The following is a 23,355-nucleotide window of genomic DNA, read 5'->3' as shown; positions in this document are numbered from 1 at the left end:
AATCTCCTTTAGTCTTTTTATTTAATCTAATCGCAGCACAGAAAGCTTGACATCTGTTTTTAACTTTCTATTTACAGAAACTGCAGAGTCATCTGCCGCTAAAGCTATCTGCATCTCTGTTAGCATTAGTTTCAACTTGCTAGCTGACGTTACTACTTCCCGCTCTCTTTGTTATCGTCGAAACTAAACATTAAGAGTAGGAAAATGTTTAGTGACTCGAAACTTCCTGTGAAGCTCCAGTTGCAGCTAATCTAAGCTAGCGGACATTAGCGCGGTGCAGAACGTTTTTCTAGTGGCGTTGGCGCCAATGTAGTCTCGTCTTTGCCAGACCTTCATCCACAGCATTCTGGGATGGGAGAAAAACGTGCTCCGGTTTATTGGCATTTCTTTAAACCAATCACAATCGTCGTGGGCGGGGCTAAGCTCCGGACGGAGCCACGGTGCCTCTGCTAAATAGTCTCTGGAAGGAACTGGTTTTGGTGGAACATGTATACGTTTAAAAGTAGTTTTAGTCGTGCAACAGAAAACTGAGATTGGACAGATAGTCTAGCTAGCTGTCTGGATTTACCCTGCAGAGATCTGAGGAGCAGTTAGACAGACAGACAGACAGACAGACAGACAGACAGTCTAGCTAGCTGTCTGGATTTACCCTGCAGAGATCTGAGGACCAGTTAACCACAGTCCTCATGAATCCACCAGAGGTTAGAACACCAACACAGAGACATCCGGCTGAAAAGAGGGACATCCGGCAGCAATCCCAGAAGTGGTACATCGTGGATGTAGACTATGACGAGAGTAAAGCAGGAAGTAAGGTGACAAACAAACCAGGGATGCACCGAATCCAGATTTTTGGGGTTTTGGCTGAATCCTGAACCCCCTGGTAGAGATGGTGCTGACTCCTCCTCCCATCCTCAGTCCATGAACCCAGTAAACTCATGAATGAAGTAAACAGAGACTGTCCTTCCTTTGCCGTACCTGAAGTTGCTGCATTCTGGCTGCTGTCTGGAGATTCCTTCGTGCACAACTCGTATTCTTTCGGCTGTTTGGTACCAGATGTTGTAACGGCGGCCATGTTGTGTATAGTTTAGGGTCCTCGCCACCACCAGACCAATCAGCATTGAGCAGATTGAACATGTAGCTGGACTTGAATGGTCTTCTTTTGACTGAAAGTACTGCCAAACAACAACTTGTTCTGCTAACCAGATCCATGTCCACTTCCTCACAGCCTCTCAGAACGCTCCACCTACGTAAACACCTTCGCGTAACCAACGGCGCCGTCGCTACGGCGACCAGCGTAGCGCGCCGAGTGCAGGCGTAGCGTTCGGTTCCCTGGAGAAAAATTATACGGTTCAGGCAGAAACCAGAACTCTGTCAAAAAGCCCAAATATTCAGCCCAATCAGAAGCCCAGTCCTGGATTCGGTGCATCCCTGAAACAAATGCGTGACTTCGTTACCTGTGTAAACTCAGAAGTCAACATTCGCTGTTTTTCAAAACTTATTTGACTTTTACGGACCTTAGTCCTGTGACATCATGTCTTCACTTTAGTAGTTTCCTTGTGACTCATTTTAAGCCAAATTCCTGATGTTGTACTAGCTCTGACTCAGTATTTGTGTTGCCTAAACTAGTTCTCCTTTCAAAGGAGGGACATCCAGCAGACTTCAATCCCAGAAGTGGAATATATATCGTGGATATACGCTCACCTAAAGGATTATTGGGAACGTCGTACTAATACTGTGTTTGACCCCCCCCCCTTTTCAACCTTCAGAACTAAATGCATTGAAGCAGCTGCCATGTGATTGGTTGATTAGATAATTTTATTAATGAGAAATGTAACCGATGTTCCTAATAATCCTTTAGGTGAGCGTATAGACTATAGCGCGAATGTTACGAGCTTTACGCTCAACTCAAGGCCCGCGGGCCAAATTCGGCCTGTTGCAGATTTAGAGCTGGCCCGAATATCAATTTGGGTTCACAATACATTTTGGCTCGCCTAGTTGTGCGCCAAACCAAAAACACATGGAAAGTGTTTTTTAAACTGCAATTACGTGACATTCAAAGCAGAATTTAGGCTGATTTGCCGACTCTGAGACTCATAAATTCAACCCAGAAGAAGCAGAGAGAGAGTTAAAATAATCATTGTTAATCATTTGTTTGATTTTGCTAAATTCTACGATGGCTGAGGATCTCTTTTGATGACTTTCGTAGGGCTTCATGTCAACAAAAAGGGTACAAAAATGTCGGAAAAATCAACAAATTTACCAAAAGGTGACAAATGTCTGAGAAAGTCTCAACAAAAAGCTACCAAAATGTTGAAAACAAAAGTGACATTCGGTAACAAAAGCGAGTCAATAAACTCTCCGTGTCTGGCCCTTGGTGTCATGCTCTCTTTATCCAGCGTGGCCCTCTGGGAAATTGAGTTTGACCCCCTCTCTGCTTGTAGATAATTCACGCCTGCGAGGAAACTGCATTAGCACTAATATCTCGGCTCAACGCTCACCACCTCACCTGTACATAAGACTTCAATTAAAGAAAATAAAAATAAAAGAAGGACTCCTTATGGTTACCGTTTGGTTCGTCTGGTCGTGTTACCTCTTGAAGACTTTCTGTCCCCAACATTATTTATAATTTTAACCCTCTTTGCCTCCACCTCCACCTCCACCAAACCTACGTTTTTGTATATTTTTCGTCCAGGTTTTATTACTATGATTTATCATCCAGACACAATATTGTTCTTGTTATAATAATTATTATTATTATTGTTATTATTGACTTTTTGTTGGCTGTACAGTACCGTAAAAATTCTTAATACAGAGTCTTCTACTGTAATGTGTCTCTTTTCAATAAAGACGAGAATAATGCTTCTTAATATAAACTCTCGTGTCACAAAAATCTTCTTTCTATGTTGGAAAGTTTCCTGGTTTGGAACCAGAGTTTTGATTTGGTGTGTGTGTGTGTGTTGTGTGTGTCTGTCAGTGTGGTGTCTGTGTGTGTGTGTGTGTGTGTGTGTGTCTGTCTGTGTGGGTGTCTGTGTGTGTGTGTCTGTCAGTGTGTGTGTCTGTCTCTGTGTGTGTCTGTGTGTGTGTGTCTGTCTGTGTGTGTGTGTCTGTCTCTGTGTGTGTGTGTGTGTGTGTGTGTTGTCTGTCAGTGTGTGTCTGTCTGTCTGTGTGTGTGTGTTTCTCTGTGCGTCTTTTGTCTCTGTGTGTGTGTGTGTTTGTCTGTGTGTGTCTGTCAGTCAGTGTGTGTGTGTGTTTGTCTGTGTGTGTCTGTCTGTCAGTGTGTTGTCTGTCTCTGTGTGTGTGTGTGTGTGTGTGTGTGTGTGTGTGTCTGTCTTTGTGGGTGTCTGTGTGTGTGTGTCTGTCAGTGTGTGTGTCTGTCTCTGTGTGTGTCTGTGTGTGTGTGTCTGTCTGTGTGTGTGTGTCTGTCTCTTGTGTGTGTGTGTGTGTGTGTGTCTGTCTGTCTGTGTGTGTGTGTTTCTCTGTGCGTCTTTGTCTCTGTGTGTGTGTGTGTGTGTTTGTCTGTGTGTGTCTGTCAGTCAGTGTGTGTGTGTGTTTGTCTGTGTGTGTCTGTCAGTCAGTGTGTGTGTGTGTTTGTCTGTGTGTGTGTGTGTGTCTGTCTCTTGTGTGTGTGTGTCTGTCTGTGTGTTTGTGTGTGTGTGTGTCTGTCTGTGTGTTTGTTTGTGTGTGTGTGTGTGTGTCTGTCTGTGTGTTTGTGTGTGTGTGTGTGTGTGTGTGTGTGTGTGTGTGTGTCTGTCTCTGTGTGTGTGTGTGTGTGTGTCTGTCTGTCTCTGTGTGTGTGTGTGTGTGTGTGTGTGTCTGTCTGTGTGTTTGTGTGTGTGTGTGTGTGTGTGTGTTGTCTGTCTGTCTGTCTGTGTGTGTGTGTGTGTGTCTTGTGTTGTGTGTGTGTGTGTGTGTGTGTGTGTATGTCTGTCTGTGTGTTTGTGTGTGTGTGTGTGTGTGTGTCTGTCTGTCTGTGTGTGTGTGTGTGTGTGTTTGTGTGTGTGTGTGTCTGTGTGTGTGTGTGTGTGTGTGTGTGTGTCTGTTTTAACAATAGAGTCCGGAGGCAGCAGATGGACCAAGACATTTTTAGGTTTACTTCAATAAGTATCTTTTTATTGTTATTTTTAATTGCAGTTTGAAGTGGGAGACCTCCCCGTTGCCTCTGGCTACACTCTTTGATTTTTGGGGCCATTATTGACTTCTGTTTTGCTTGATAGTAGTCTCTAGAGAAAGGGAAATTATGGTGAACAAAGATGACAACAAAAAAATGCATCTCCTTTTGGATTCTTTGTCCCTCAGGTAGACACACTACATAAGAAGACAGCGTTAGTGGTGGCTGCGTCAGGATTAATCAGCAGGAGTTCATGTGAAGCCCGAGCAGGGAGGAAGAAGAGAAGGGAGGCTGCAAGCTGCAGCGAAGAGCCGAGGCCGAGCCTGAGTCCCCCCCTGGGTCTCATCTATCAGCCGAGCGCGACGGCCCCGCTTGATTACAATTTGCAAAAAAATTCATTAGAGTCACACGCAGCCGCCCCGTCTCTGCTCCCACTGCAGGTTAAAGTCCACACACTGAGGGGTTCTGTCTCCACTCGGATTGTTATTGGCTGACACATCACATCACGTCTGAACGACTCTGAAAAGGTTACGGGGTCCAGAAAGATGTAATGTGTGATTTGTGGTGATGTTAAATCAGATATTTTAGACCCTCTGTCTCCATAATCGTCATGATTCAGCACTGTGCGTCTGACGGCAGTGATAACAAACTCTCCTCTGACCAAATTCAAAGCCAGCGTCCATGTAGAAATCGCAGTATTTAAACAGCAACATTAGTCAAGAGTTAATGCTAAAAAATATATATATTTTAACTGAGATATTTTCTGCTGTTTGTTCTTAAATAAATGTAGTATCACTCGTTTATCAATGTGGGTGATTCACAATAAAATGGTCACAAAGCAGCAGTTAAAGGTGTCGAAAAAAGGGTTAAAAAAATGTTTTTACATTTTCAGTCCCTAGTTTGGGTCAAGCTCTAAAGAAACTGTATGTTTACACATCCCATAATGCAAGAGAGCGAGCCCCACAAGACATAACACAACTGTTTTCACGTCGTTAAATCGGACTTAACAGTGGCTAAAACTGATGTTAATTCAGTGCAGTTTTTTTCTCTGCGTGCGTACGTGCGTCATCACGTGCAGCTGCGTCATCACGTCTCGCAGGTGCGTCAAATTAAACCTGCTTCTGTTGACAGACAAAACAAGCGTTTGTGCCGCTACTGAAGAGAAATTCATCAACTTTAGACCTCAACAAACATCTTGAATGTTTTATCTTAGAGGCCAAACGTGCGTCGTTTCTGTAACGTAACGTGAAAAGCTGAATTCTTTACGTCAACCGTCATTCATTTGAAAAGTTGTATTTATATTTTAACCGCCGCTGGACTTTAACGGCCTCTGAGGCCTCCCGGTAGGTTTTTAAAGTGTGTTTAAGGATGTTTTTGAGTTGTTTTAAAGCTCAGAAGACGATAAAGTTTAGCTAGCTAGTTTCTTTCTGTGTTGCTAGGGGGGAACTGCCTCCGTTGCTATGCCTATTAGCTTTATTACCGACACCTGTCGCTGACGACGTCACTAAACAGCGACCTCCGGAGGTAGACGCTTTGTTATTGTTTCACGTTTCCTCTTTGATTTACAGAAATAGTTAATAATAATAATAATAAGCCTGGCTTAATTAATTTCTTTTAGTTTGATGACCGGAAGGAGCAACATGTTGCCTGGATACGACCACAAGACGCCAAACCAAGGTATTTATGTCTTATTTAGTATTTATGAGGTAGTTTTGTTGGCTAATAGATGCTACATTATATGTAATATAATGAGGAGTGTATTGGATCTTTGTTAGAGCAGGTTTGTCCCTTAAAGCTTCACATCTTGAACCAAATGTAACCCTTTGTCCACAAAAAGCTCACATCACTGCATTTTAAATCGGTTTTTTTCAAGCCTCGTGATCTGCTTTTAACATTTTATCATTTCCTTAAAATCCGACTCATGTGAAAGAATAAATAAAACTTAATAAAAACCAACAGATGATTTTTAAGTGCACTGCCGGAATTTAAAGTAATTTATTTCATCTTTAAATGTGAGGATTTCTATTTGTACATTTTAATTTTAACTTAATTGCATGTTTAGGTTGTTTTGTGAGCTAATAGATGCTAAATTAAGTCCTTATTTTTTTCAAAAATGAACAAAAATAGTTAGTTTACCTCAATAGAAAACATTTAATTTGGTATGTGTGTGTGCGCGTGTGTTTTATTGAAGCAGGATTGTCCCCAAAAGCTTTAACTTTTTAACAAAATCCAACCCAAGTTGGTCCAAAAACATCTGCAGTTACACTCTTTATTTTTTTTTAAATGTAGTGTAAAAACGGGCAGATGTCAGCGCGCTAGATTTATATCACGCAGCCGCGTGAACGCGCATTTTCGCATCCATCCCGTGCCCCCGCTGTCATAACAACAGGCTGGTAATGAGAGTGACCTTTGACCTGCAGGCTGTGATTATGACATAGACAGGCAACAAAATAAAACCCCAAATCCGCCCTGATTTCCATTTTTCTTGTTTCCCAAACCAGTTAAACTAAATAAAATATTTCAGTCACAAACTATTTTTACATGTTAAAGCTTTATCAGTCTGGAAATAAGATGCCAGTTTATGTTATTTTTTTAGATTTGAAAATCTGTGGCCTTTTAAAAGCATCAGGCCTTCAAAATAAAACGACAAAAGAATCTGGACTTTTATTTTTTTTATTTTCAGTTAAACCAGATAAATATTTCTGTCACAAATTATGTTACACTCTTAAGCCTTTATCAGACTGTAAATAGATGGATTTAGTTATTTTCCTTAATTTCTAAAAATAAAACCAGTTTTGTGGCCTTTTTAAAAGCATCAGGCCTTCAAAATAAAAGAAAGTAAATCTGGACTTTTATTTTTTTTAAATTAACATCTGGACAGTTTTAGAGCTAACCACTGACATAACTAAACTTATAAAATGTGTTTGTGTTTTTACTGAACTCACTCCAAACCGAAGATCTGATAGATATTTTAGTTAAGTCTGTGATTAATAAACTGGAGGAAAAAGGCAATTTGTCGTAAATCCAGAACATGAACGGAGACAGCTGTGAACATCTGGTTTCATCTTTTAATTCACACTTTTTTTCTTTTTTTTTAAGCTCCATACGTCAGGGAATGTTAGTTACTTTTGCACACTTTCATATAAATAAATTAGCAGCGTCATTTTGTCCCAAAGAAATAAAATAAAAGAAGCAATAATGATCCAAAGAGGTTTTAAACTCTTCAGTAGCACAGACAGCAGGGTCAGAAAACCCCCAAAATGTTTCTCAAATCAAGAATAATGATTCATAATAACACGTGAAGTCCTCCGTTTGGTCCCGAGTGTGTATGTACATGTCAGTTTGTCTTTTCATCCTCAGCGGCGCGTGATTACGCACAGTTTTTGGTGTCGCTCCAAAACGATTAGATCTGAATACTGCGGTTCCTGGTGCGGAGAAATGTCCATCTTAACGAGCCACTGAGTCCCGTGTTGAGCCTTCAAATGTATATTTTTTTATTTCCTGTAAAGAAGTGAACGATAAAGCCTGAAAACATCAGGAAAAAAAAACTAACCGGTTTCATTTTCACAAGGTTCTTGAATCCAAACGCCCTTTTCAGTAATTACCACCAAACTCCATGGGGAAAAAGTGTAATTATCTAAACTCACTGCCACAGTTTACCCAAAATGACTTTGTCAGACTCAAGAATGTTATTAAAAGATTTGTTAATGTGACCTTTTAAAAACGGCCTTATTTAACAAGCAATTAATATCAGTTTAGTGTTTAGATTTGAGATATTTCCACTTTCTTTCTGAGAAAAACGAGCTTAATTTGAGTCTGAAAAGCTCCTAAAACCAACAGTATTATAAAGGAATTTGGCAGATTTTTTTTTCATCAACTTCAAATGAAATTAGACTTTTTATTTTTTTTACAGGAAAAGTGCATTCACGAAGCTGTTGTTAGGCTATTGTTATAATTTAACCTGAAAAAATCGGATTCTCATCAGCTCAGAAGCCTCAGATGATCAATTTCTGCTTTTATTTTGTTAAATTCAAGCCTCGTGATCTGCTTTTAACATTTCATAAAGGTTTTATTTGGTTAGGTGGCGTCATGTCAATATGTAGAGTGTTAAGGTTATAAAGTTATAATTACATAAACTGCACTTTTAAGAAGCCAAATGTTTCCTTACAATCAGAACTATGTGAAAGACTTCTGTTTTTTCATTTTATTTTAATTTAATGGTATTTTTCGGTTGTTCTGTTGGTTAAAAGATGCTAATTTAAGTCTTTATTTTCTCTAAAATTAACAACATAGTTTACCTGATACAAAAAATGTAATTTAGGTTTAATTGATTTTCTTGAAGCAAGTTTGTCCCCAAGAAGCTTAAACTTTTTAACCAAATTCAACTAAAGTTTGTCCAAAAACCTGTTTCTTTTTATTTCAAAATGAAATCGGACAAACTAAATAAAAGCCACATATTTAACGACTTGTCTGAGATTTTAAGTGCCCTGCAGGGAATTAAATAAAATAAACTCTTCAACACGGGATTCAGTCACTTGAAAAGCAAGTTTGGTTTCCCTTGCTTATTATTCTTATTATTATTCTTATTATTATGGTCTGGCCTGCTCCATCTGCTGGTGCTGACTCCTTATTGCGAAGCGGCTCACGTGCACCGGGATGGGAACAACTATTTTGGGGTTCCGGGAAGGCTCCCCGGATTTGTTGTTGACGTTCCCGGCTTTGACCCGTTTCCATTTGGCGCGCCGGTTCTGGAACCAGATCTTCACCTGCACTTCGCTCAGCTTCAGCGCATGCGCGATCTGCGAGCGTTCGGTCAGCGACAGGTACTTCTTGCAGTGGAACTCCTTCTCCAGCTCGAGCAGCTGTTCGCTCGTGAATGCCGTCCGTCGCCGCCGGTTCTTCCCGCTTCCGCCGCCTCCTCCCCCAGCACCGGAGCCTCCACCGGAGCCCGGGCCTCCGTGCACGTGCTGGCCGTCCTCTAGCCCGCCGCTGCCGCCGCCGCTTTCCCCCCCATCCTCCTTGTGACACAGCAGGTTATCGTCCGAGCTGTAGTCCAAGTCGCTGTCCATGGAGAAGCTCTCATCTTTCCGGCCGCACTCCTCCTCCCTGGAGTCTTCTTTACTGTGGGCTCTGACTGAAGGACACAACACAACTTTATAAGTACATCAACACGCACACAAAGGGCTCTGACTGAAGGACACAACACAACTTTATTAGTACATCAACACGCACACAAAGGGCTCTGACTGAAGGACACAACACAACTTTATTAGTACATCAACACGCACACAAAAGTCGGAACATTTCCCCAGAATCGAATCAAAAAGCTGTTTTTCTGCCTGCAAATCCTGAACACTTAATGGTTTAAATTTTCTGTCTAAATTATCTCCTAATAGCTCATCTTTACGTTCTCATTTGAGTCTTAATTACTGTGAGCTCTGAGGAACACAAAAAAAACAACTATTAGTATGAACACACACACAAAAATACATAAAATCCCCGAAAAATCGAAATCAGAAGCTGTTTTTTCCTGCCTGAAAATCATAAATCACTTAAATGTTAAACGAGAAACTTAAAGATTTGAATCATCTGATAATTTCGGTCTAAAAATATCTGTTTAGTTTGATTATAAAGATTAAATAAACTGTGCTAAATGTCTTCTTAAAAAACTGCTTTATAATTCCAAAGACTCGGAGAGAAAACGTGCCATAAAGCACCCCAAATTATCAAAAGTCACGTTTTTAAATCCGGGAACTTATTATTTTGCCCGGAAATGTTGTTAAATTGAAGCTGACTGTGACATCTGTGGGAGTGAATTAAAGGAGGGGGATGTCCTGTCGTGTCTCGTGTCAATATCCATCATCAGATCAGTGTTTGGAAGGCACGCGCTCTGCAGGGAGTTTTTATTTTTCACGCGTAATTACGCACGAAGCGTCTCTCCGCGCGGCCGCTCGCATTGTGTGTGTCCGCGTGTGAAACGGAGCTGAATAACGTCAGATTAAATCACAAATAAAATCCTATAATGTCTGTATTAATATCAGCACAGGAACCATCAAACGCTGATGATTTCTCACCAAAAACGGTCCGAAAAAGAGGTCCAATACAGGTCCATTTTTCTTCCCTAAGGTACACATGTTCCCTTAAAGTACAAAAATGAATCTTTAAGGTACAATGATGCAGCTTCCATTGTACATGTAGGACTTTCCGAGGTGTAAGGTACATATCTGTGCCTTACATTGTGTACATGTACACAAATACAGACGTTTCAGTGAACACGTTGTCAGATTCAAGTAAAATTCTGGACGTAAAATACGTTTTTAATCTCAAATAATCCGAGAAATAGGCTAAAGCAACATGTTTATGACTTTGTCTGATTTACAGAATCGAGACACTGAGGCCTTTAAAAAAAAAACTCTTCCTGCGACACGTTTACAGAATTATTTCTTCACATTTATTTGTTTTTCCAGGCGACATCTTAACCCTTTTTGGTTTTTAGATTTTGGATAACTGTACACATGGCAAAGAAATAAGTATTTTTAGCACGTTTAAAAGTAACGGAATTAAAGGATTATTAGTCCGTAATTAATCAGCCCAAACCTGCCGATATACGATCCTCTCTTTCCCTGCTCTGATCAGCTGGTTTTATTCTTCATTTTCTCTTGAATCGAGTCACATTTTAACAATGATTTTAAATGTTTTGCTTCCTCTAATAAAACATGTTGAAAATGTGAATATTTCGGTCAGAATCTCAAACGTGAAATAATATTTTAACACACTTATATATCCCTGATATTTTAAAACCTCTATGATGGAGAAATGTTTCCTAAATGAGGCTTAAAGTCAAATATGAATGGGCCGTTTTTTGTGTATTTTACTATGAAGTTGAACTAGTAGTTGTGAGAGTCAGAGCCGGTGTTTGAGGCTTAGTTTCGGGTGATATAGACATTCCCCTCTGCGTACCTGTGGATGTCTGCTCCGTGTCGTGGAAAGCGTGCATCGCTGCGGCCTCTTTCCCCTGCAGGAAGCTCTTCCCGTCCTCCTCGTGCAGCCGCAGCTCCTGACTTTTGTCAAAGACCGCGTGCAGCGACTGCGAGCCGAACTTTCTGGCAGCCTCTTGGTGCTGCTGGGACGGGGAAAAGCCGCCGGGCAGCGACGCCATGAGCGTGGATGTGAGCGCCATTCCCTGCGCCAGGCTGGAGCAGAAGCCGCTCTGCAGGCTGGGGATCTGCGCGTGGTGTGCGGCGGGGAGAGCCTGCTGCAGGGCCGGGGGTGGCGGAGGAGGCGGCTGCAGCACCACCGACCTGTACGGCATGAACATGGGGTATCCGGTGTAGACAAAGTGTCCCGGGCTGGGCTGCGGGGGCCCCCCGATCAGAGAGTCAATGCTGAAGGCGGTGGTGCTTCCGAGTGGCCGCTGCATCACCATGAAGGACGGGCTGAACGCTGCGCTCATTTAACGGCCGCTGCAGCTCGGAGGAGCCCGGGAAAGACGCGCTTTGGCCGGCTAGAAAGACAGCAGAGCCCCGTGGGGGGATCCGCGGCTGGAGCTCAGGCTGGAAATCTCCCCTCTGCCTGAGGTCTCAGCGCGTAAAAGGGGAAGGTTTTCCGTCGCTCTTATCGCACCAAATGCTCGCTCTTCAGGGGGGAAATTTGGCTCTGCGTTTCGCTGTCTTCACAGTTCAATTTAGTCGAGAAAAATGACTGTCCAGTTAGGTTTAGACATAAAAACGAGTGGTTAAGATTAGAAAAAGGAGAAAGAAAGGAGGTGAGAGAATTCCGGCACACCACCGGTGTTCAGAGGAGAAGTAATCCGATTAAATAAAACCATTCCATCAGAGAAGCGGAGGCAGAAAGTCACGAAGAGAGAATACAAATAAAAACTCGACACTTCTCCTGTTTCCTGCTTTTAGTTTCCCAACAAAACTTTGGACCATAAACGCGTCAGAGCTCCGGTGTGTAAGGCTCCACTTCACCTTGACTCCCTCACTGTGTGTGTGTTTCCTGCGCTGGGCGCGTCCAGAAGTGTTTTGGATTTAAATTGCGCTCCCCTCTGTTTAATTGCGCTGCATTCACCGCGCAAGCTCCGCCCCCCTTTGCCTCTCTCTGGCCACTGATTGGCTAGTTGAGAATGATGTGACAGCTTGCCTTTTTGGTCTCCTGGATGAACGCCAATTACACAAATTGGGACCACAGGCCATTTAAAAAAGGGAAAACACATCATCGTAAATAATAAGCTGTGTGTGTGTGTGTGTGTGTGTGTGTGTGTGTGTGTGTGTGTGTGTGTGTGTGTGTGTGTGTGTGTGTGTGTGTGTGTGTGTGTGTGTGTGTGTGTGTGTGTGTGTGTGTGTGTGAGAGAAACATGTTTAGGAAAAAAAAGACAAACTTCTGTCTGAAATGAGCAATTTTACAAGGACAAAATAGAGACTTTTATTGTGAAAATCATCCCTGAACGTCTCTTTTTTGTATAGAGTTAATAACCAAGGTAAATCACTTTTGAGCGAGAGAACCATCAGTTCCCGTCCACTAAAAGTTGTGTTGTTGCCGCTGACAGACTCAGATTATTATTTTAAGTGTGTGACAACATTATAGAAAGGATCCCTACAGAGGTAGAGCTTTTAGTTAAAGAGTAAGATCCTTTTAGTTTAACATGAAACAGCCCCGAAATCACCATCACCAAACTCCACCAGACTCCATGTAAATAATCAGGACTTATAGCGTTTATAGAGTCAGCATATCTCCACCAGACTCCATGTAAATAATCAGGACTTTTAGCGTGTATAGAGCCAGCATATCTCCACCAGACTCCATGTAAATAATCAGGACTTTTAGCGTGTATAGAGCCAGCATATCTCCACCAGACTCCATGTAAATAATCAAGGACTTTAGCGTGTATAGAGCCAGCATATCTCCACCAGACTCCATGTAAATCCAGGACTTTTAGCGTGTATAGAGAGCATATTCTCCACCAGACTCATGTCAATAATCAGGGCTTTTAGCGTGTATAGAGCCAGCATATCTCCACCAGACTCCATGTAAATAATCAGGACTTTTAGCGTGTATAGTGCCAGCATATCTCCACATGTAAATGGGTGAATTAAGGGTTTATTTCAACCAAACCAGAGTGGTGATTGTTGGAACAGTGGAAAGATGAACCAAGACGGCTTTTAATAGTTTTATTTAGTTTCTGTCCACTTTGAATGAAGTGTGTTTTACGATGATAAAAGTCCTGATTATTTACATGGAGTCTGGTGGAGATATGCTGGCTCTATACACGCTAAAAGTCCTGATTATTTACATGGAGTCTGGTGGAGTTTGGTGATGGTGATTTCGGGGCTGTTTCATGTTAAACTAAAAGGATCTTACTCTTTAACTAAAAGCTCTATCTCTGTAGGGATCCATCCCATAATGGTGATTACCCTGCGAGCCATCACCTCCCAAACAGCTTTTGAATCATAAATATTTGCATCAAACTCCATTTTAATGACTCCTGTAGCAGCTTCTTTATCAATGAATCCAAACCTTGTCAGATGTAGCCAGAGAGAAACGACCTCTGACCCCGCGTGGATCTCCCAGTGGACTCCCCCCCCCCCCCCAACCCCCTTCCCTCAGGGTCACCGGGACACAATCTCATTAAAGTCGTCCTGATCTGCAACTGCAATGCAGACATTAAATAGCAGTATTTTTCAATTAGCGCTGACAAATTCAATCAAAATTCCATAGATTAGGATGAAATGAGGCATGGGTCATTTACAAGGGGATTTAATTGCACGGCCATTAGACAAATAGTTCAGCAGCCTCGCTGTCGTTATCAATCACCGTGCGGCGGCATCGATACTAAAAGGTTGTAAGTGTCCGTGCACGGGGAGCGTGCGCGTTACAGCGCAGAGCAGCTAATAAATATCCTCTTTTGTGCTTATAAATTATCCAGTTTAATTAACAACATGGATTATGATTGGACTGTGATTTAATTAAACCTTTCCTGCATGCAGGCCGAGCGCTGCGATCATCCATAATGTGATGAAGGAGAGGAGGGAGGGAGGAGGGAGAGAGGGTGAGGAAGGGGGTGAAGCGGCCTCTAATAGGAGCTGCTTACCTGCTCAGATCATCAGTCGCTGCAACACGCGGCGATAAAAGGCGTCTGAATGGCCGAGGAGCGTTTACGGAAATAAAACAGTGAGATGTTCTGAAATACTAAAGCGGACCATTGATCCGTCCCCTCTCCTCTCGCTCTGTTTGCTGTTAGATCACACCCGCCATTATTACTATTATTATTATTACTATTATTATTACTATTACTTTTATTATTACTATTACTGTTATTATTACTATTACTGTTATTATTATTATTATTTCTCTGTCCTGTTTCTCTCTTTTAAAACTCTTTCATGGGCCCCATCTTGTCAGTTTCCCGTCTGTACCCAACTGTGGCCCATGGTGTGTTCAGGTGCATTCTGGGCGTGCTGGTCTTACAGGGGAGGTGTGTTCAGGTGCATTCTGGGCGTGCTGGTCTTACAGGGAGGTGTGTTCAGGTGCATTCTGGGCGTGCTGGTCTTACAGGGAGGTGTGTTCAGGTGCATTCTGGCGTGCTGGTCTTACAGGGGAGGTGTGTTCAGGTGCATTCTGGGCGCTGGTCTTACAGGGGAGGTGTGTTCAGGTGCATTCTGCGTGCTGGTCTTACAGGGAGGTGTGTTCAGGTGCATTCTGGGCGTGGCCGGTCTTACAGGGGAGGTGTGTTCAGGTGCATTCTGAGGGGCTGGTCTTACAGGGAGGTGTGTTCAGGTGCATTCTGGGTGCTGGTTACAGGGAGGTGTGTTCAGGTGCATTCTGGGCGTGCTGGTCTTACAGGGGAGGTGTGTTCAGGTGCATTCTGGGCGCTGGTCTTACAGGAGGTGTGTTCAGGTGCATTCTGCGTGCCGGTCTTACAGGGGAGGTGTGTTCAGGTGCATTCTGGGCGTGCTGTCTTACAGGGAGGTGTGTTCAGGTGCATTCTGGGCGCTGGTCTTACAGGGAGGTGTGTTCAGGTGCATTCTGGGCGTGCCGGTCTTACAGGGGAGGTGTGTTCAGGTGCATTCTGGGCGTGCTGGTCTTACAGGGGAGGTGTGTTCAGGTGCATTCTGGGCTGCTGGTCTTACAGGGAGGTGTGTTCAGGTGCATTCTGGGCGCTGCTGGTCCTACAGGGAGGTGTGTTCAGGTGCATTCTGGGAGCTGGTCTTACAGGGAGGTGTGTTCCAGGTGCATTCTGGAGTGCTGGTCTTACAGGGAGGTGTGTTCAGGTGCATTCTGGCGTGCTGGTCTTACAGGGAGGTGTGTTCAGGTGCATTCTGGGCGGCGGGTCTTACAGGGAGGTGTGTGTTCAGGTGCATTCTGGGCGGGCTGTCTTACAGGGGAGGTGTGTTCAGGTGCATTCTGGCGTGCTGGTCTTACAGGGAGGTGTGTTCAGGTGCATTCTGGGCGTGGTCGGTTCCTAAGGGAGGTGTGTTCAGGTGCATCTCTGGGCGGCTGGTCTTACAGGGGTGTGTTCAGGTGCATTCTGGGAGTATTGCTATCTTGAGACGGGAAGTGATCTACGCCATTGACCAACAGAAACCTGGTCTAAAGATAACGCAGCATTTCATTGTTATTTTAACAGAGCATTAGTAAAATGCTCCTAGGCCTGCGTACAGCGCACACACACACTATGCTTGTTACACACACAGGGACACACAGCAGCACACACACACACACACACACACACACACACACACACACACACACACACACACACACACACACACACACACACACATGCAGAAGATTACTAATAAAAATATTAGGGTGCAAATCCTCCATCATAACAGCAATGCTCCAAGGTCCAAACGCGCCTGGCTTTTAAAGGGAATGGGAGATGATCTCTGATTGGTTGATGAATGGGAGATGATCTCTGATTGGTTGATGAATGGGAGATGATCTCTGATTGGTTGATGAATGGGAGATGATCTCTGATTGGTTGATGAATGGGAGATGATCTCTGATTGGTTGATTGCATGTTACGCCCAAAACACACCTCTGATTAATGAAGACACTAAGTACAACCCTTTAGAACCAGGCGCCCAGCACACAGACCCTTTTATACCACCGCTGTGACCTCATATCGGTAAAATAGCGCCCGAGATCTGTGTTGCGCGATGACGAGAATGTTACCTTCCTCACATTTAAGCTTGATTTATGGTTCTGCGTTAAATGTGCGTACGTAGATACGTGTAGGTTCATATGTTGTCTTTGATTTCTCATTATTTATTTATTTAATTAATTAATTAATTCCCTCTCCTTTCAGGTAATTATATATAAAGAGACCAGCACGGCCTAATAAAGTAGAACTATCTGAATGTAACCACCAAACAAAATAAACAAACCACACACACACAACACACACACAACACACACACAAAAAACACAACACACACCACCACACACAAACACACACACAAACACACACCACAAAAACACAACACACAAAACAACACAAAAAAAAAAAAAACACCACACCAAACAACACACAACCACACACACACACCATATAAAACAACACACACACACACAAAAAAACAACACCCCCCTACCCCTACCCTCGACCCCGACCCCAATACCACCACCACACCACAAAACAAGAAAACAAAAAACATAACAACTAACAAAAAAAAAAAAAAAAACAAGAAAAATAACAGAAAACAATAGGAGGAAGAAGAGGAGGAGGAGGAGGGGGAGGAGGAGGAGAGGAGGAGGAAGAGGAGGAGAGGAGGAGGAGGAGAGACAGAGGAGGAGAGGAGAACACCAAACCACCCACAGAAACCAGGAAGGAAGGAGAGTGAGACGAACCGCCCCCGCCCACCTGCACCGCAACAAAAAACCAAAGTAGAGAGGAGGAGGAGGAGAGAGTAGAGAAGAGGAGAGAGGAAGGAAAGAGGAGGAGAGGGAGGGGAGGAGAGAGATGGAGAGGAAGGAAGGAGGAGAGAGGAACGGTCTGGTTCACACGCGTTCGCCGGTCTTCGCGTCGCCTTGCTTCGGTCTCTTGCCTACGCCCTCTGCCGTTGGCCCCTTGGAAGAAAGGAATGGAGGAGGGGTGTAAGGGGGTGTGTGTGTGTAAAAAAGCAATAATACAAAATAAATAACGACCAGCGTTTCAATAAGAGCCACTGGAGTAAAAAACCGGTGGATAGAGAGGTCCAAAAACAAGCTTAAAACGCAAGAGAGGGAGAGAAAGACCTAACCAAAAACAAAACAAACACCAACATAGAGAGAAGAGATGGAGAGAGAAGGAGGAAAGAGAATGGATAAATGTAAGAATGAAGGGAGGGGGGGGAAGGATGAAAGAGAAAGGAAGAAAAAGAAGAAAGGAAAGGAAGAAAGAAACGCGACGTGACAAAAACGAAGCACGACCCCGCCACCCCACGCCCCCGCCCTCGCCTGTCGCTTCCTACGTCGCCCCTGTCGTCCTCTGTCCGTCCCAACACGACCCCAGCCACCCGTCACACCGACCAAACCCCCCCCCACCTTTCGGTCCCCAACGCAGGCTGCAAAAAGCACACACAAAAAAAACACCAGCACAGAAAGCCACGAGTAAAACCGTGACAAGGCAAAAACGCAGCTTAAAACCGTGACTAGCAGAGGAAGCCCAAAGCACGCCTCCCACTCCAAACATACCAAAGACCAAATAGCAAGCCAAGAGAAGACGAAGCAGGATGGGGAAACATAAAAGTAAACGGGGAAAGGGGGACACAGACAAAAACAACGTAGAGAGAAAGAAGAGGAAGAATAGAGAGAATTAGAGTTAAAGCCGGAGAGGGTAACACTCCAGAAACTCTGAAGACTCTGGATCACAACCTGCAGTGAGTCAAATATTATTATTTTTCTATCCCTCCTGGTCTAATCTGTTTCTGTATCAGAAATTTTGGGGTTTCTTTCAAACAAATTGTTCAAAAAAATAACGTGGGTGGTTCCCTACAACGCTCTTCACAAGTAAAATAAATAATGGGTTCACTTCTTTTATTGAATTTGGGTGTTTTAGTCAATTTTATAGCATTTTGAAGAAAGAACTTTGAAAAAAGTGAAAAATGTCAGAAAAAGTGACCCAAATGTTAAAAAAGTGACACAAATAAGGAAAAAGGTGACACAAATAAGGAAAAAAGTGACACAATGTTAAAAAAGTGACACAAATAAGGAAAAAAGTGACACAAATAAGGAAAAGAAGTGACACAAATAAGGAAAAAGTGACACAAATAAGGAAAAAGTGACACAAATAAGGAAAAGAAGTGACACAAATAAGGAAAAGAAGTGACACAAATAAGAAAGAAGTGACACAAATAAGGAAAAAAGTGACACAAATAAGGAAAAAAGTGACACAAATAAGGAAAAAAGTGACACAAATAAGGAAAAAAGTGACACAAATAAGGAAAAAAGTGACACAAATGGAAAAAAAGTGACACAAATAAGGAAAAAAAGTGACACAAATAAGGAAAAAAGTGACCCAATGTTAAAAAATGACACAAATTTAGAAAAAAGTAACACAAATAAGGAAAAATGTGACACAAATGTTAAAAGTGACACAAATGTTAAAGTGACACAAATGTTAAAGTGACACAAATGTTAAAGTGACACAAATGTTAAAAAAGTGACACAAATGTTAAAAAAGTGACACAAATTTAGAAAAAAGTTTCACAAATGTTAAAAAAGTGACATAAATTTCAGAAAACGGTGACACAAATAAGGAAAAAAAGTGACACAACTGTTTAAAGTGACAAAAATTGTAAAAAAAAAAAAAAAAAGTGATTAAACAGTAACAAAAAAATTACATTTGGGGAAAAAAAGCTTTACAAATTTGGGAAAGGCTCACAAAAAGTCGACAAACGTTGAAGAAAGTGACAAAAACATTGGTGGGGAAAGCCACAAAGGTGTCAAAAAGACGACCAAAACGTTGATAAAAGGTTTTTAATATAACATTTTGACTTAGAAAACCAAAAGGTTGCAGGTCGATTGGGAGTAACGTTAATAAAACGTTTATAACAGCCAATCGACACCGGTCGTCTGATCCAATAGGATCGTATGAAATCTCTTTAAAGACACGGTGACGTTCAGCAGTTTGTCCCAAAGCTCCGATCCATTAACATTTAGAGCAGCGAGTGGATTGGTGATTATCGGCGCTGAAAGGGCCTCCATTGATTGGCCGATGGCCCTGGCGATGGCTGATCCAACGAGGGAGGAAGAGGGGGATTGAGTTTGTTAAGTATCTTCTGGCAGCAGAGCAGGCTTCATATTGATCTCTTCACTGGAGGAATCCTGCAGGAATTAGACACACACACACACACACACACACATACACACACACACACACACACAGACACAGACACACACAGACAGAGACACACACACACACAGACAGAGACACACACACACACACACACAGACACAGACACACACAGAGACACACACACACACACACAGACAGACACAGACACACACAGACAGACACAGACACACACAGAGACACACACACAGAGACACACACAGAGACACAGACACACACAGACAGAGACACAGACAGAGACACACACGACAGAGACACACACAGACAGAGACACACACAGACAGAGACACACACAGACAGAGACACACACACACACACACACACACACACACAGACACAGACACACACAGACAGAGACACACACACAGACACAGACAGACAGAGACACACACACACACACACACACACACACACACACACACACACACACACACACACAGAGACACAGACACACACAGACAGAGACACAGACAGAGACACACATACACAGAGACACACACACAGACAGAGACACACACACAGAGACACAGACACACACAGACAGAGACACACACAGAGACACACATACACAGAGACACACACACAGACAGAAACACACACACAGAGACACAGACACACACAGACAGAGACACACACACAGAGACACAGACACACACAGACAGAGACACACACAGAGACACACATACACAGAGACACACACAGACAGAGACACACACACAGACACACACACACACATATATATTTATATATATATATATATATATATATATAATATACACACACACACACACACACACACACACACACACACACACACACACACACATATATACGGAGTCTGGTGGAGATATGCTGGCTCTATACACGCTAAAAGTCCTGATTATTTACATGGAGTCTGGTGGAGATATGCTGGCTCTATACACGCTAAAAGTCCTGATTATTTACATGGAGTCTGGTGGAGTTTGGTGATGGTGATTTCGGGGCTGTTTCATGTTAAACTAAAAGGATCTTACTCTTTAACTAAATCTCTATCTCTGTAGGGATCCATCCCATAATGTTGTCAGACACTTAGAATAATAATCTGAGTCTGTCAGCGGCAGAAACAGAACTTTTAGTGGACGCTGACTGACGCAAAAACATAAAAAACAGAGTCCAGGTTGAAAAATACTCTACTAAGTGAGAACTGTAGTTGGACACAATAAGGAGTGTGAAGCCACAAATTAATAATTTTTGATGCACTTGTTTTATTCGTAGTTTTATGGTTGAATGTTTCGGCACATCTTGTCCTCTAAAATCCAAACGTAAAGCCGAATTACAGACTCGTTAAAGTCGAAACTGTAAAACCTTCTTTTACTGCTCGCAGGATAAAACCCAGACAACAGGAGGAGAGTGTGACTCTCTTCAGTTTTAATGTTTTTTAAAAAGGCAGCGAGTCATTTAAAGATGACATTTAGCCCACAGTAAAAGGCTCAGGTAAAGTAGAGGCTCCAAAGAAATGGGATTAATCCACAGCGCCCCCTGTAGGCTGGTCACAGCTCTGCAGAGAAGCTGAGGAATGTCTACGGCATTTAATCAAACTAGAACAGTACCAAGACAATAGCTTTACTGCCACACACACACACACACACACACACACACACACACACACACACACACACACACACACACAGACACAGACACACACACACACAGACACAGACACACACACACACACACACACACACACACACAGACACACACACAAATACACACACACACAGACACACACACACACACACACACATAAATACAGACACACACACACACACACATAAATACAGACACACACACACACACACATAAATACAGACACACGCACACACACACACACACACACACACAGCATCAAATAACTAATAAAAAGCAAACAGATCAGAAAATTAACACTTGAACAAACTTGATCAAAATTTCCTAAATTGACACAAACCTTCTTTGGGAAACATTTCTTTGACATGCACTTTGACAGGTGTGTGTGTGTGTGTGTGTGTGTGTGTGTGTGTGTGTGGGTCTGTGTCTGTCTGTGTGTGTGGGTCTGTCTGTTGTCTGTCTGTGTGTGTGTGTGTCTGTGTGTATCTGTCTGTGTGTGCGTGTATCTGTGTGTGTCTCTGTGTGTGTCTGTGTCTGTCTATGTGTGTGTGGGTCTGTGTATATCTGTGTGTGTGTGTGGGTCTGTCTGTTTTGTGTGTGTGTGTGCGTATCTGTGTGTGTGTGTGTGTGTCTGTCTCGTGTTTTGGGTCGTGTGTGTGTGTGTGTGTCTGTGTTTATGTGTGGTGTGTGTGTGTGTGTGTCTATTTATGTGTGTGTGTGTGTGTGTGTGTGTGTGTGTGTGTGTGTGTGTATGTGTGTGTGCGTGTATCTGTGTGTATCTGTCTGTGTGTGCGTGTATCTGTGTGTGTGTCTGTGTGTATCTGTCTGTGTGTGTGTTTTTCTGTGTGTATCTGTCTGTGTGTGTATCTGTCTGTGTGGGTGTGTGTGTGTGTGTGTCTGTGTGTATCTGTCTGTGTGTGTGTATCTGTCTGTGTGTGTGTGTATCTCTGTGTGTATCTCTGTGTGTGTGTCTGTGTGTATCTGTCTGTGTGTGTGTGTGTGTGTGTGTGTGTGTGTGTGTGTGTGTGTGTGTGTGTGTGTGTGTGTGTGTGTGTCTCTGTGTGTGTGTCTGTCTGTGTGTGTGTGTATCTGTGTGTGCACACTATCTGGGGTTGCTGTAATAAATCAGAACACATTTCTACATAAATAAACTGTAAAAGTTACATTATGTGTTTCTATTTCTTTTTAAATATTATTTGGGGGGGGGGGGCATTTTCATCTCAGTATTAGACAAAAATGAATAAATCCATTTCCTGTTTGACACGAATCCGAAAAAAGAGATGAAACGGAGGGAGAACAGTTCCCACCGCGGTGCAGATAACAGCCGACGATGAGCTTAATGAAGACAACCGGACGCTTCTTGTGAGAAAAGGGGAATCAAAGAAAGGCGTTCATTCATGTGAAGCCTCTCAGACGCAGTTAAGGAGAAGGAAACGGGCCCAACCGGGCCGCCCTAACCCAATCTGTCTGTGATTATGGAAGGCTGCCATAATGAAATCAGTCTGGGAGATGTAATCGGGTGTCTGTGTGAGCGTCTGGCCTGCAGAGCTCTCTAATCTGGCAGGTATACTTACCTGCAGGAGTTTACAGCCACGGGGTCAGAGGTCGAGCCGCGTGCCTTTTGGCCGTAGAGCGGCGAAGCGACAGCACAGCTGCTCTGCTGCTTCTACTCTCGGTGGTGTGTGTGTGTGTGTGTGTGTGTGTGTGTGTGTGTGTGTGTGTGTGTGTGTGTGTGTGTGTGTGTGTGTGTGTGTGTGTGTGTCTGCTGGACAGTTGATGCAGCTTGATGGATGAACTGAAGCAGACTTTCTACACCGCGAGAGTCTGGTTTTAAAACCAGCTGTCACATCACTTCTACTCTCGGTGCTGTTTTACTGTGTGTGTGTGTGTGGGGGTGTGTGTGTGTGTGTGGGGGTGGGTGGCTCGGTGGTCCATGGAGCCCAAAATGACCCGAAAGATCGGCGCTGCTTCCTCTCTGTTTGGCCCATAGAGCAGGCCGAGACGGCTTCTTCTCCACCAGACTCCATGTAAATAATCAGGACTTTTAGCGTGTATAGAGCCAGCATATCTCCACCAGACTCCATGTAAATAATCAGGACTTTTAGTGTGTATAGAGCCAGCATATCTCCACCAGACTCCATGTAAATAATCAGGACTTTTAGCGTGTATAGAGCCAGCATATCTCCACCAGACTCCATGTAAATAATCAGGACTTTTAGCGTGTATAGAGCCAGCATATCTCCACCAGACTCCATGTAAATAATCAGGACTTTTAGTGTGT

At 43.2% G+C, this 23,355-nt stretch overlaps 1 protein-coding gene and 1 long non-coding RNA gene across 4 annotated transcripts; one reads left to right on the top strand and one right to left on the bottom strand.

Moving 5' to 3' along the window:
• Window positions 1-5,183: 5,183 nt before the first annotated feature.
• On the top strand, window positions 5,184-5,791 carry LOC120554070. 3 transcript variants are annotated; one of them, XR_005638307.1, is made up of 3 exons: window positions 5,184-5,451; window positions 5,529-5,632; window positions 5,727-5,791. It is a non-coding gene; the product is annotated as an uncharacterized LOC120554070 (long non-coding RNA). The 3 variants fall into 3 exon arrangements; XR_005638306.1 differs by having other exon boundaries at window positions 5,525-5,632; XR_005638305.1 differs by having other exon boundaries at window positions 5,188-5,451; window positions 5,548-5,632.
• Window positions 5,792-7,164: 1,373 nt separating this feature from the next.
• On the bottom strand, window positions 7,165-12,118 carry gbx2 (gastrulation brain homeobox 2). The gene is made up of 2 exons (XM_039792663.1): window positions 11,069-12,118; window positions 7,165-9,242 (listed from the first exon to the last, which is right to left on the bottom strand). The coding sequence occupies exons 1-2, from the start codon at window positions 11,559-11,561 to the stop codon at window positions 8,698-8,700; spliced, it is 1,038 nt and encodes a 345-aa protein (XP_039648597.1). The 5' UTR covers window positions 11,562-12,118; the 3' UTR covers window positions 7,165-8,697.
• Between the last annotated feature and the right edge of the window lie 11,237 nt (window positions 12,119-23,355).

Source organism: Perca fluviatilis, chromosome 24 (genome assembly GCF_010015445.1).
Source record: "Perca fluviatilis chromosome 24, GENO_Pfluv_1.0, whole genome shotgun sequence".
In the NCBI taxonomy this organism is placed as follows: Eukaryota; Metazoa; Chordata; class Actinopteri; order Perciformes; family Percidae; genus Perca; species Perca fluviatilis.
Note: the sequence above shows the minus strand (reverse complement) of the source record. Positions and strands in the feature narration are given on the sequence as shown.